This window comes from Thalassophryne amazonica, chromosome 21 (genome assembly GCF_902500255.1).
Source record: "Thalassophryne amazonica chromosome 21, fThaAma1.1, whole genome shotgun sequence".
In the NCBI taxonomy this organism is placed as follows: Eukaryota; Metazoa; Chordata; class Actinopteri; order Batrachoidiformes; family Batrachoididae; genus Thalassophryne; species Thalassophryne amazonica.
This window is the reverse complement of record NC_047123.1, coordinates 9,603,033-9,616,253: the sequence shown is the minus strand read 5'-3', so window position 1 is coordinate 9,616,253 and position 13,221 is coordinate 9,603,033. Positions and strand designations below refer to the sequence as shown.

The 13,221-nt window shown below is 42.9% G+C and overlaps 1 protein-coding gene across 1 annotated transcript in view; it reads left to right on the top strand.

Annotated features, from left to right (window-relative positions):
* The window catches only part of tfap2d (transcription factor AP-2 delta (activating enhancer binding protein 2 delta)), a 32,699-nt gene extending 19,726 nt beyond the window's left edge, over positions 1-12,973 (top strand). Inside the window, exons 4-7 of the mRNA XM_034162255.1 lie at positions 2,657-2,775; positions 3,003-3,144; positions 8,485-8,598; positions 12,685-12,973. Coding sequence (XP_034018146.1) covers positions 2,657-2,775; positions 3,003-3,144; positions 8,485-8,598; positions 12,685-12,901 — 592 coding nt within the window. The 3' untranslated portion in view covers positions 12,902-12,973. The remainder of the gene's footprint in view (positions 1-2,656; positions 2,776-3,002; positions 3,145-8,484; positions 8,599-12,684) is intronic.
* Positions 12,974-13,221: the final 248 nt, after the last annotated feature.

The window sequence follows — 13,221 nt, the reverse complement described above, 5'->3', positions numbered from 1 at the left end:
TGTATTAAGATCACATGGTTACACCTGCAGAGAACATCTGCTCCTCCCCTGCATGTCTCAGTGTCCCTCTCTTTTCTGTCCCCAATGAAAGAATATTCCAAACAATCCCATCCTTACAAAACGGACCAGTTTGTGTGGAATGAGGTTTGTCACTCATCACTAGAGAGGCTTTTCAGCCACTACAGAAGGTCAGAGTCACTAAATCTTGTGATAAAATTGATAAATTGGCATTTCTGAGACAGCGATTGCTCGGGAGACAGGATGTGTTGGTGCAAATTCAAGATATGGACCAATCAAATTTGTCTCTGTGGCTTTTGGTGACCCACATTGTTCAGAAATAGGCCATTCCAGCACACCAAAGCAACACAGACCTAATGAATATTTTACACATTAGATTTTTAAATTTATATCCACATGTAATCCCTTTGTAATTCATTCATTTTCTGCCGCTTATCCGGGTCTAGGATAAGCAGATCCCTTTATAACCACCAATGGTTTAACTAGTAACTGTAATTGAATTACATATGTTTCTCATTAAATTACATTTAATTCGTAATTTAAGTTTTTTATTCTATTATATGTAACGAGTTACCCGCCAACGCTGCCACCAAGGCCTCCGCTGCTTGTTTGTAGCGGTAGGATTTATTGTTATACCGGATTAGCGGGTGTCCCTGTTATTTTGTCCACCAATTGTCTTCAGTCCTCAAGCAAAAGTCATATTCATGTTAAGAGTGAAAATAATTCATGTGAAAACTGTATGTGGTGCACGTTAGCGAGCATGGCCAGAGTTGTCGTAGCCCTCAGATGAAACAGACGGTATGCAGCCGTGTTCACAAAGAGTGTTGTAGGCAAAGGAGTGGCGAGGCTGCGCCGCCGCCGTGCCCGGAGAGCCACAGGGAGGCCAGACCCGGCCAAAGCATGGCAGGATCAGAGACAGCAGAGGAAAGCAAGAGTTGCCAGTTCTGTATTATTGATGAGGAAGGGATGAGCAAAAGAGAAAGAGAGAGGCTGGTCTCACATGTTTAGCCATCAGCACTGTAGAATAATGTGAAAATAAATCAAACCAGCAGGACTGAAACAAAGACTGGGCTCAAAACAATGAAATGATCGTTCTTAAACACAAAAAGTGTACCAAAAAATGTAGTTTTTAAATGAAACCCTTATTGTCAGTCCATAAGTCTTTGGACAGTGACTTGTTTTTTTTTTTCATTTTTAAAATTTGTTTTATTATTATTCATTTATTTATGTCATTTTTGTAAACCATCACAATGGAACTGAAATTAAATAATTAAGATGTTCTTGTAGTGCTGACTCTTATCTGTAATTCAAAGGCTTTAACCAAAAATATCGCAATAATCATTTAGGAATTCCAGTCATTCTTATACACAGTCCCTGAATTTTCAAAGGCCATGAGTTAAAACTAATGCATTCTAAATATAATGATTGAATAATTACAAGTATGGGTACTTTTGCACCCATTTTGTTTTTTTATACAAGTCAGGCAGTGGACTGATGAACACTTCCAAGTCACTGAATTGGACTTCATTTAAATCAGTTATTAAGAAGTGCAGACAGTACAGCAGTGTAAGGTTAATCTGTCTGGAGAAGGCAGACTAGTGAGGGAAGCCACCAACACACCCATGACAATTTTGAAGGGGTTATAGGCTTCTGTGGCTGCAATTGGAGAGAATGTGCACAGTGAAAATCTGGCCTACTGCATCACCAGTTATACAGCTTCATATGTGGCACAGAGGAGTTTTGGACAAGAAAACTAATCTAGGCTTAAGCACCATGTGTGCCTTCTGGCAAACTGTAGCTGAAATTCTTCTATGTTCCGCTCCACCAAGAAGCTGCACAAAAGTACAGTGCTTCTAATCACAGCCAAAGTCTGTAACTCCATCAGAGTTTGACATGGGGGTCTTGGTGGCTTCCCTCATGTCTTTTTCTTGCATGATCACTCAGGTTTTGAGAACTGCATTTACCACACAGTACCATACTGTTTGTATTTCTTAATCATCGATGTAAATGATTTCCAAGACATATTCAGTGACTTGGAAATGTTCATGTGTTCATCTCCTGTCTAAGGAAAACCAGGCTGTAAAAGTGATTATTTAACCCTTATATTTAGACTGTCCAATCTCTTATGGCATTTTAAATTATTGGAACTGTGCGTAAAAATGGCTAATGTGACATTTTTGTTAAACGCCTTCTTTCAAAGCTGGCAGTCTGCACTATAAGCACAGCCTGATGGTTTCACTTTGAATCCATTGTGGTTGTACACAGACAAAATGACAAATAAATAAAATGTGCTGATGTCCAAATACTTATGAACCTCACTATATGACAGGTCTGAAGTAAGTATATATTTCCATTTTATTTTGCTTAAAACAGGAGACATTAGAGGACATTTTTGTCACTGTTTTCCAAACACAAAGAAATAATGACAGGAACATGAATCCATTTAAGAGTATTAATTTAATATAGAACAATTCCACACATAACATGATGCCTTTGATCTGTTTCTCTTTGAATATTTTGTCTTTGTCACATCAAACTAAATACGTCTCTATCTTTACGTCCACATTTTCCACACGGCATTGCTGGACAATTTTCTTGGGATCGTCAATGAATTTGATGGTTTATTTTTTCCTTGCAGAGCGAAGTCTAAGAACGGAGGCCGGTGCCTTCGTGAGAAACTAGACCGTCTTGGCCTCAACCTGCCAGCAGGACGGAGAAAAGCCGCCAACGTCACACTCCTGACCTCTCTCGTTGAAGGTAAAAACCTTTTTTTCCCAAACAGTCTTCGAGAATAATTTAGCTTCCCTTTGTGATGCATCTGTTTCATGTTGGGTTTTCAGATCTGATCTTTTACTGTTGAGCTCAACAGTCTGTGCTCGTGCGTGTGTATGTGTGTGTGTGTGTGTGTGTGTGTGTGTGTGTGTGTGTGTGTGTGTGTGTGTGTGTGTGTGTGTGTGTGTGTGTGTGTGTGTGTGTGTGTGCAGGCGAGGCGCTCCACCTGGCGAGGGATTTTGGCTACACCTGTGAGACAGAGTTTCCCAGCAAAGCAGTGGGTGAACATTTGGCGAGGCAGCACAGTGAGCCGAAAGAAAGCAGCGCACGCAAGAAAATGGTTCTGGCCACAAAGTGAGAATACAAACGCACAAACACTTTATGTCCCCACAACGAAAAGTTCAAAAGCACAAGATAACCTAAAGCATAGCATCTTTAAATTGGAATGACATCACTTCTGGAGTGCTTTAAATTTTAAAAGTCCTCCTCTGTAATTTCATGGTACACTAGGAAAAGGTTTAATTGATGGGTCAGGAGCCCAATGGGCTGTTGTGTAGCCATGGCAACAGGAAGGCATTGCTGTGGTGTGACAAACAGCGGTGTAGATCAGGGGAAAGTCAACCCAATCTCATGGCAGTTCATGATGGCATTACAAAAAGTAAATTAATATACACTCAACAAAAATATAAAAGCAACACTTTTGGTTTTGCTCCCATTTTGTATGAGATGAACTCAAAGATCTAAAACTTTTTCCACATACACAATATCACCATTTCCCTCAAATATTGTTCACAAACCAGTCGAAATCTGTGATAGTGAGCACTTCTCCTTTGCTGAGATAATCCATCCCACCTCACAGGTGTGCCATATCAAGATGCTGATTAGACACCATGATTAGTGCACAGGTGTGCCTTAGACTGCCCACAATAAAAGGCCACTCTGAAAGGTGCAGTTTTGTTTTATTGGGGGGGGGATACCAGTCAGTATCTGGTGTGACCACCATTTGCCTCATGCAGTGCAACCCATCTCCTTCGCATCATCCGTGAAGAGAACACCTCACCAACGTGCCAAACGGCAGCGAATGTGAGCATTTGCCCACTCAAATCGGTTACGACGACGAACTGGAGTCAGGTCGAGACTCCGATGAGGACGGCGAGCATGCAGATGAGCTTCCCTGAGACGGTTTCTGACAGTTTGTGCAGAAATTCTTTGGTTATGCAAACCGATTGTTCCAGCAACTGTCCGAGTGGCTGGTCTCAGACGATCTTGGAGGTGAACATGCTGGATGTGGAGGTCCTGGGCTGGTGTGGTTACACGTGGTCTGCGGTTGTGAGGCTGGTTGGATGTACTGCCAAATTCTCTGAAACGCCTTTGGAGACGGCTTATGGTAGAGAAATGAACATTCAATACACGAGCAACAGCTCTGGTTGACATTCCTGCTGTCAGCATGCCAACTGCATGTTCCCTCAAATCTTGCGACATCTGTGGCATTGTGCTGTGTGATAAAACTGCATCTTTCAGAGTGGCCTTTTATTGTGGACAGTCTAAGGCACACTTGTGCACTAATCATGGTGTCTAATCAGCATCTTGATATGGCACACCTGTGAGGTGGGATGGATTATCTCAGCAAAGTAGAAGTGCTCACTATCACAGATTTAGACTGGTTTGTGAACAATATTTGAGAGAAATGGTGATATTGTGTATGTGGAAAAAGTTTTAGATCTTTGAGTTCATCTCATACAAAATGGGAGCAAAACCAAAAGTGTTGCGTTTATATTTTTGTTGAGTATATGGTTTGTGATACTGTTACAAAAATGGCTTTTTGTGACGGGGCTGCGAAATGCTGGGTGACATGGGGGGAGTGCCGGGGGGGGGGGGTGGGGGAGTATTAGAAATAGTAAAATAATAAAAAATAACACGTCATGAAAATGTCACTCATTTCGTGGTGGGTGCACAAAAAAGTGTGTGTGGGGGGGGGGGGTACAGATACAGCATGGGAGTCCTTCAGAAGAGTAAACAATGAAAAAAAAATTCTGAAATTTTACATACTCAAAGCCTATATTATTCTAACAATGTCATGATTATTAAAGCTTCGACATTAAATTACAAAATATGTCACACAGTTCTATTTAACTTTCTGTATTTGGGTAAACGTTGCATATTTATTGCCCTGTGCGTCTGCGAAGAGGCGTTAGGGTAATATCTCACTGGGCTGCGATTGGTGGAGAGGAGGCGGAGACACAAATTTACGCAAAAAGTCAATAACTTTTTCATGTGAACTCTCACTGAACTGTTGCTACCGACATGTACACACATGGTTTGTGACTGTCCACTGAATTCTGTCTTGAGTGGTGGTGAAAATACGGTGACAAATCTCGAGCAATCCGCACACATACCGCATGAGAGACACTGACATGGTGCGCGGCACTGGCACTGCCTTTGCAGACCCAAGGATTTGTGGGTGAATACCATGCGGCACTCTCACGGATGTTGAGCATCACTGGCGTGGCTGAAATGATGACATGTTTGTGCACAGAGTACTCAGGACGGATGTGGACTATTACATTGTTACTATGTGAAAACTCTGGCTGTGAAAATTCCCACGACTTTAGGTAGAAAAAGCACTGAGAATAATAATAAAATACATAATAAAATGAAACATGTGGAAGGTCGCTCATGGACTTGCAGAATGATGTCCAGGAGCTGGTACATGTCAGTATTATTGTCCCTGCTAGTGACTGTCCTCTCCTCCCACAAATGATTGTACGGTCCTCCACTGGCCAAACACTGTGATCCACTTGAAGCATTGTGCGATGTGTGTGCAGGCTCTATGATCCTCTGGAAAATAAATAAAATTACAATAAAAAAATAGTGCTGGTGTAGTCCTCATTCCCCACACAGGTGACGTCCACCATGCTGTCCATGCGTGCATGGTGGGTGGCTGCCGGCCAACAGCATTAAACTTATTCCACTGCTGTCCTCGGGATAATAAAAAAAAAATGAAAAAAAAACCCCACCAAAATCCAGTGTGTGCAGGTCATCTGTGGCCGGACATGAGTCATCCAGCATGCTCACGCATATGTGCGGCGGTTCTGCACCAACCAGGAGCATTTAACTTATTTCCACTTCTGTCCTCAGAAAAATAAATAAATAAATAAAAAGAGGTAAGCACAATAAATCTGGTTGGTGCAGCTCATTCGTGAAAGTGAACAGCTGCGAATCTTGTGCCGAACTGTACAAATTTCCTGTCGCAGCCCCATGACATACTAGCGTTAGCATTTTCACTGACATGCGTCTGTGCATCTGGACAAGATAACTGAAAAAAAAAAACAGTCCAACAGATTTCCTTAAAATCTCCTGAGAAACTGATTTGGATAGATAGAATTTGCTATCACAACTCCAGTTAGCTAGTGGTGAGTGAACCACTTCAGCAACCAGTCACTAAACTATACACTGTAACCTGTCCCACACCAGGGTTGCCAGGTCTCTAAGAATACCAGCCCAATACCAGAACTCAAACTACACACCCAGAAAACCACAAACAGTGCCTTTAAAATGCACTATAACTCCTAATCAGTAGACACAAAAACTCAACCCGCTGCATCACTTCAAACGTATCTCAGTTCTGTGGGAAAACTGCAGACCTGGCAACTCTGCCCACTACTGGTGTGCCACAGAGTGCAATGTGATCCTGTAACTTTTGGAAGAAGCCACAGGGGAAAGGGTCTGTGTGACACATTTCTGAGTTGTGATTTATGACACACTCAATAAAATAAAAAAGTATTTTAAGAATTCAGATATAAAAATATCAGTTTACACCTCCCAGCTTGAATGGGCATGACGTGTCACATTTTAAATGTTTGTGCAATTGACATTTTGTTGTGTGGGCCGCTGAAGAGGAGGTACTGCTGGCCCACCACCACCAGAGGGCGCCCTGCCTGGAGTGCGGGCTCCAGGCACCAGAGGGCGCCGCCGCCCCACAGGAGCAGCCTCGGTAACAGCTGTCACCCATCACCTGAGACAGCTGACGGCAATTATCACTGGGGTATATCAGCAGGACGGCATCTCCACCTCATCGCCGAGATATCGTTCTACCTGGAAGGTAATAATCTCAGCTGACTGCTTGACAGTAACCTTTGTGATTTTTGTGAGTGATTGCAGACTTTTTTCTCCAACGAGAGGTGGAGGTAGCTTCCCTGCCGTACAGGTTGCTGGGTGCAAACGCGCCCACGTTTAATTGTGTTCTTGTTCCTCGCCAGCAGTACCAGGTCCGACACGCGGAGGCAGTGGCCACCTGGGAGTTCGGAACTTGGCGGCTCCAGTATTCCCGGGGTCCTGTGGCGGAGGAAACCGTGTGGTTCCGGTTCTACTTTGGAGAGGCGTCTCCTATCTTCGAGCCTGCCCACACGACACCTTTGTGAATTGAACTTTGTCCATTGTTGTAATTTGTTGTGTTTGTTGTGCACGTTCGCAATAGTAAAGTGTTGTTATTTGACCTATTCCATTGTCCGTTCATTTGCGCCCCCTGTTGTGGGTCCGTGTTCCTACACTTTCCCAACATATTTTGCAAGTTTACATATCTCCTGTGACTAGTAGGACAAGGAGAGGATCAGGGGAGTCAGTCAGTGGGCTGGATGGGAAATTCTGGTCAGTAATTCTGTAAAAATGACAGTATATTTGACTCAGAAGTTTGAGGTTCTGACAGCGGCAAGTGAAGTCCAGTGAACCTTCTATTTTGGGTCATGCTGTCATCTTTTAAAAAATGATAATTTGCCACGGTTGCTGCTCTGTGCAGACCTGATCCTGTCACAGCTCAGAACTGAAGTAGAGTCAGTCCTCATCAGTGCTTCTCTGGGAGACCTTTGGGGAACATTGGGAGCAGTGAGCAGGTTTCTCCATGTAAAACTGAAGTCACGTCAGGAAGGGCATTCAGAATAAAACATGCCAAATCCCACTTGGATCTACACCACATCCACGGTCCAAAAACAAACAACTACAAAAAAACAAAACAAAACAAACAAACAAACAAAAAAAAAAACAGGCCAGGTTAAAGAGGAAGACTTTGAATCAGAAAAACACATGGGTGATGTTTAAATCTCTTGTTATGAGACCTTTTGATGAATGTTATCTTAGTCCTGTTCTGCTAACAATCAGAATGCCAACTTTCACAATAAGGCTCTTTGCTGTGCAGCCTCTAGCGCTGATGTTAAAATGATTTTATTGTGAAGCCTGTTCAGGAAAAACATGTTATCAGTAGTGACTTTGCATATTCCATTTTCTGCTGTCTGGAGCAGCTCAGACTGTCAAATATATACAAAATTAAAAAAAAAATCTATTGCAACTGGTGTGTGTGCAAAACACCACTGTAGATGTCATATGTTATGCCAAACCTCGAATAGCTCACAATGTGAATATTTTACGTTGCAGCTTCTGACTTCACCAGCAACTAATGACAGAGTTGCAACATCAGCAGAATTTTTGGCATCACTGTGGATATGTATTGCTTTTTGGATTAAACATAGCTCGAATCTACATGCAGCTATGAGATAAGTGTGTGTGTGTGTGGGGGGGGGGGGGGGGGGTGCAAAATGGGAAAACGTGGTGGTTGTGGGGACAGGGCGGGGCAAATTACAGCAATCATGACACATGACAGAGACAGATGGTCAACCCTCAAACCCTCCTTATGTCTGTCAGGCAAATATGCAAGGAGTTCCAGGACTTGTTGAGCCAAGATCGCTCCCCTTTGGGCTCCTCCAGACCAACCCCCATCTTGGACCTGGACATCCAGAGACACCTCACACACTTCAGGTAAGTGCAGGAGCAAAATGAACAACAGAATCATCACACATTCCAGACTCTTGGACATAGACAGGGTTTTTATAGAGGTCTCGTGGGCTCCGTTTTCATTCTGTCAATTTTCCAATTTTTAGAAAGATGCAGCTGGCGGTGTGAAGAACAGCTTGTTTGCAGAAATGTCATCTATGGCACCATTTTTTTTGCACAAAATCTAGAAAGATATACTGAACCTCCGCCAGGTCGACACAACAGGACATGATATTCTGCAAAAACATGGAAATGCCAAAACAACTGAAACAATCTTACACATGGTGACACAAGTACTCCTTCTGCATCACTGTTTAAAAAAGTATCCATGGGTTCCTCAAATGTTCCTAGGTAGCGGCCATTGTCCCAGGTTAGAGTATTTGGGTTTGTGATTGCCTTGGATCCAGGTTTCACTGACTTCCTGGAGTTGGCCATCAGAAGTGTGTCTGTATGCCGTGAAAATATAGAACTTGTGGAGACATTCACTAATCTCAGCAGTGACCTTCATGTCTCTGGGTCCTCTGCCTTTGAGATGGACTCAGGAAGAGCTTTTGGAGCCGTGAGGTTGTTGGACAGAGGTATTTAGTGAAGGCAGGTATCTGGAGAAAAACAAAGGTCCAAGCGTAGGTAGACTTTATATATACTGGACAAACTCTCCGTGGTATCACCCATCGGTTTTCTGAAGAGCTACTTTGAAGCTCAAAAACTGCAGTTCTGAGTGTCAGAGTGTTGGTAGTACTTACTCCACTTAAGTTCCTGCCAACCAAAAATGGATAAAGAAGTGGAGCATGGGCAAGATGCTGGGATGAATGAAACCAGAACATGCCCCATCTCGAGAGTTACGGAACATGCTAAAGCTAACAGGCTAAACTTGGTTGAGTTGATTTCTTCAATAATATTTTTGTGGACTGGGTAGTGGTCCTCTCCAACTGCCCAAGCCACCTCAGCTGGCTCCTTTTGATGCCAAGAAGTAGCAGGTCTACTCCAAGTCCATTCCGGCTATTTGAGCTTCTTACCCTGTCCATGAAGTCAAGCCAAGATATGTGATGTAGGAATATCCTTTCCGCTGCTTGTAACCATGACCTTATTCTTTCAGGTCATTACCCAAAGTTCATGACCATAGGTGAGGATAGGAGCGTAACATCGACGGATAAATCAAGAGTCTTACCTTCACGCTCAGCCAGAAAAAACAACTAGGTGTCGCCTCCATACGGGGTCGTCCCCTGCAAGCAGAGTGCAAAGCCTCTGTCTCGCTGTTCAAAGGGCGGTGGACAGGGGGACACGGACTAACATCAAATGGTTAATAACCAAATTCTTTTGCACTTTGCCTAATCCTCACATGTGCAGCTCCAAGTGCAGTGCAAGTAAAGCCAAAAGCATCTGCACCTTCATCAGCATTCTCACCGGCACCAACTCTTGGACGGCTGTTGTTGGGAACTTTCTGCAATAAGTGCCAGCGTTAACCAGCCACGGCTCACTAGTCTTTTCACATTTTTAGTGTGTAGGACTCTGTGTTCCTGGGTGGCACCGTGTTGACTGATATCTGCAACCTGCCTGGTAGGCAGCATGATTTGTATGCTGAAGTCCCAAAGTTTGAGTTGGAGGAACAGTTACATAACACTTCTGTTTTTGAGAAAGGACGCCCAGCATCCTGGTATCAACACACACAGCTGTGCTGCACAAGGAATTGTCACCACAAACATTTTCGGGATCTCCGGATTATCATCCATGGTTGGTGGGTACTGGTTGAGTTTGATGAAACCTGGCATACTATTGAAACTGCTGAAAGCACATAAGAAGAAAAGTCCTCAATTTTTTTTTCAAGTCCTAGAGACAACCCGTGTGCATGAATCCACCACAGGTTTTGTCCTTAGCCAAAGGCCATCCCTTGAAGGCCTTGAAATACACAGATAGCTATGACAAGAACATCTGTGTCACTGACGTTGACAATCAGGAACCATCATCTACTGAATTCTTGGCAAGCACAAAGATCTATTTCTGCTTCTTTGTGGATATAAGGAGCCATCGTGTTTGTGTCAGCATCTTCTTTTTCTTGTATGTAGACATCTGCGTAATGTTGTCATCTTGGACCTTGAACAGCTCGGCTTTGTGGTCATTGTCTTAGGATGTTCTACCAGTTTGAGGAGCTTTTATCCCTGTCACCCTATTTCTAACTACTTGTTTATTTTTCATATGGAAAACTCCAAATTAGCACTTACTTATATGTTTATATGTCAGTTTATTCAATAATTTCAACTTTCTTTGTCAAACTCCATTCTCACTTTCACAGCAGTGCATTCCGCAAAATGTAAAGATCACGATTAATCTTGAATAGGGTCTAGCACGTGGTGTGATGACTAATATCCATAGGCACTGTCGGCACATCTGTAGTCTAACTTTAGTGCAACTGCGGTGCTTCCGGAAAACTTCCCACGTATGACAGTGTGACTGGTTCCACAAAAATACGAGGTCGCAAAACACGTCAAACATCCCAGTGGAAAAAATAGGGTAGAGACGTTCAAGTCCTTTGGGCAAAGAAAGAACAATTCTGATTAAATGTACAGAAAGTAGCATTAGTAGCATCATTTGTATGTAGTCACATGAAATGGTTCACACTTGTGGGGGGCACAGGGGGGCAAACAGTGATTCAATCAGAATGTCCAACTTACCATGACCAGACAGTCACCCAAGGACTGTGAATACCAAACTGCTGGACATATCTGTGAATGGGTTTTGAGAAAGTCATCAGATGGCGCACCGCTCACTGCAAACCAACTCATGGTAGTTCGTGATGGTATTACGAAAAGTAAATGAATCTATGTTTCATGATACTGTCATGAAAATAGGACACTTTCCATGACAGGGCATGAAATTATTTCAGGACATTATTTTCAGGTGACATGGGGAGGTTTGGGGAAGGGAGATACTTACATTATGGTTAGAGTTAGGAGAAGGGGTAGGGTTCTAAATAGTAAAATTTCGTGATAGGGGCATGAAAAAAAAGTGTGAGACTGGGCTGTACACACTGTGCACCTTGTGTAAATCTTGATGGAATTAGTCCGATGGACGCTGGTCCAAAAAGGACTAAAAATTCATATTCAAATATGTTGAGAATGTAGCCACGCTTAAAACAAAATCACAGCACAGAATTTATCGCTTCCGTGGACACACCTCCACAGGCATATGGGTCATCAGAGGTTTTCCAAGTTGAGGAAAAGGATTCAACCTGTGACCTTCCCGTGATGCTCATCCATGAAAATGAGACCAGGTCTTAATGTCTGAACTCGATGGGAACACATTTGCTTGAAACTTTACAAACTTTTCTTTATGTTGCTAATTAAATGACATCTTTATAATATGTTTAAGGGTCATAAGCCTTTAGTTTACATATGTCATAAAGGGTTTAAGGAAGAGTGTCTCTATAATAAAGGGGGGAAAGGTTTTAGAGAGCGGATTACACTGAAAAAAGAATGTTTGAACCAACTTAAAAAAGTGCTACAATTTGTAAAAAACCTGAATGAATTAAATTGTTTGAACTTAAGTCTGAAAGTTAAATCAACTCTAACTTACAAACTTAAGTTCAAACAACTTAATTCATTCAGGTTTTTACAAATTGTAGCACTTTTTTAAGTTGGTTCAAATATTCTCTTTTTTCAGTGTAAACAACAAAAATGAAAGGACCTGCCAGATCAGGAATTTTGACTTGCCGAAGTTAAAGCGCGTTGTCCAGCTGGTTACCGTGTGCACTAGTGAAGAGGTGAAGTGGGGTGGTGTAATCGGTCCTGTGTGTCGGTCCGTCTGTGAACAAGATCACAAGAACAGCTGGACAGATTCTCATCAAACTTGGTGGGAATATTACTCAAGATGATTAACATTTGGACAGGATCGGACAAAAGTCAAGATCAACAACAACATGGTGGACAAAACGCATTTCTTGCTCCACAACCAATAGGGCTTGAGAGATGATCTAAAGTTCATATTGATCAGCAATATATTTGTAATTGATTGGTAAGATCAACTGTGGATTTAGCTTTCTGATGACTTTCATTCTTTCTGTTTCCATCCTGACAGTTTGATCACTCACGGCTTTGGAACGCCGGCAGTCTGCGCAGCTCTCAGCACCTTCCAGACGGTCCTCAGCGAGATGCTCAACTACTTGGACAAAAACTCAAGCGGCAAATCGAGCGGACCCAACGAGCAACAGATCAACAACAGCTCAGACAAGACGCAGCTCCGGAAAACAGTCGAGCCCCTGAGCAAAGACGGGAAAACGGAAAAGACTGAGTAGCCCCGCCCTCCCATTCCTGTGCCTTGAAGCGCTGCATTTATGAGTGTGTGTGCGTGTGCGTGTGTGTGTGTGTGCGCGCGCGCACACAGGAGATGTTAATTCCCGTACATTAACACGTCTTTTTTGGGACGTCTAACTTGTATTGTTACTTATTTCTCTGATGTTCAAATTGTCCGGAACAAAGACGTGCTGATGGCTTCGTGAAAGCGTCACATTCTGTGTACGTCATCCGCTTGTGTCAGTGGCCACCACCGCGGCTACGCATCCACGTTCTGACTTTCATGAATGCTTTTTGTAGGGGTTTGACGTGTCAGTGAAAA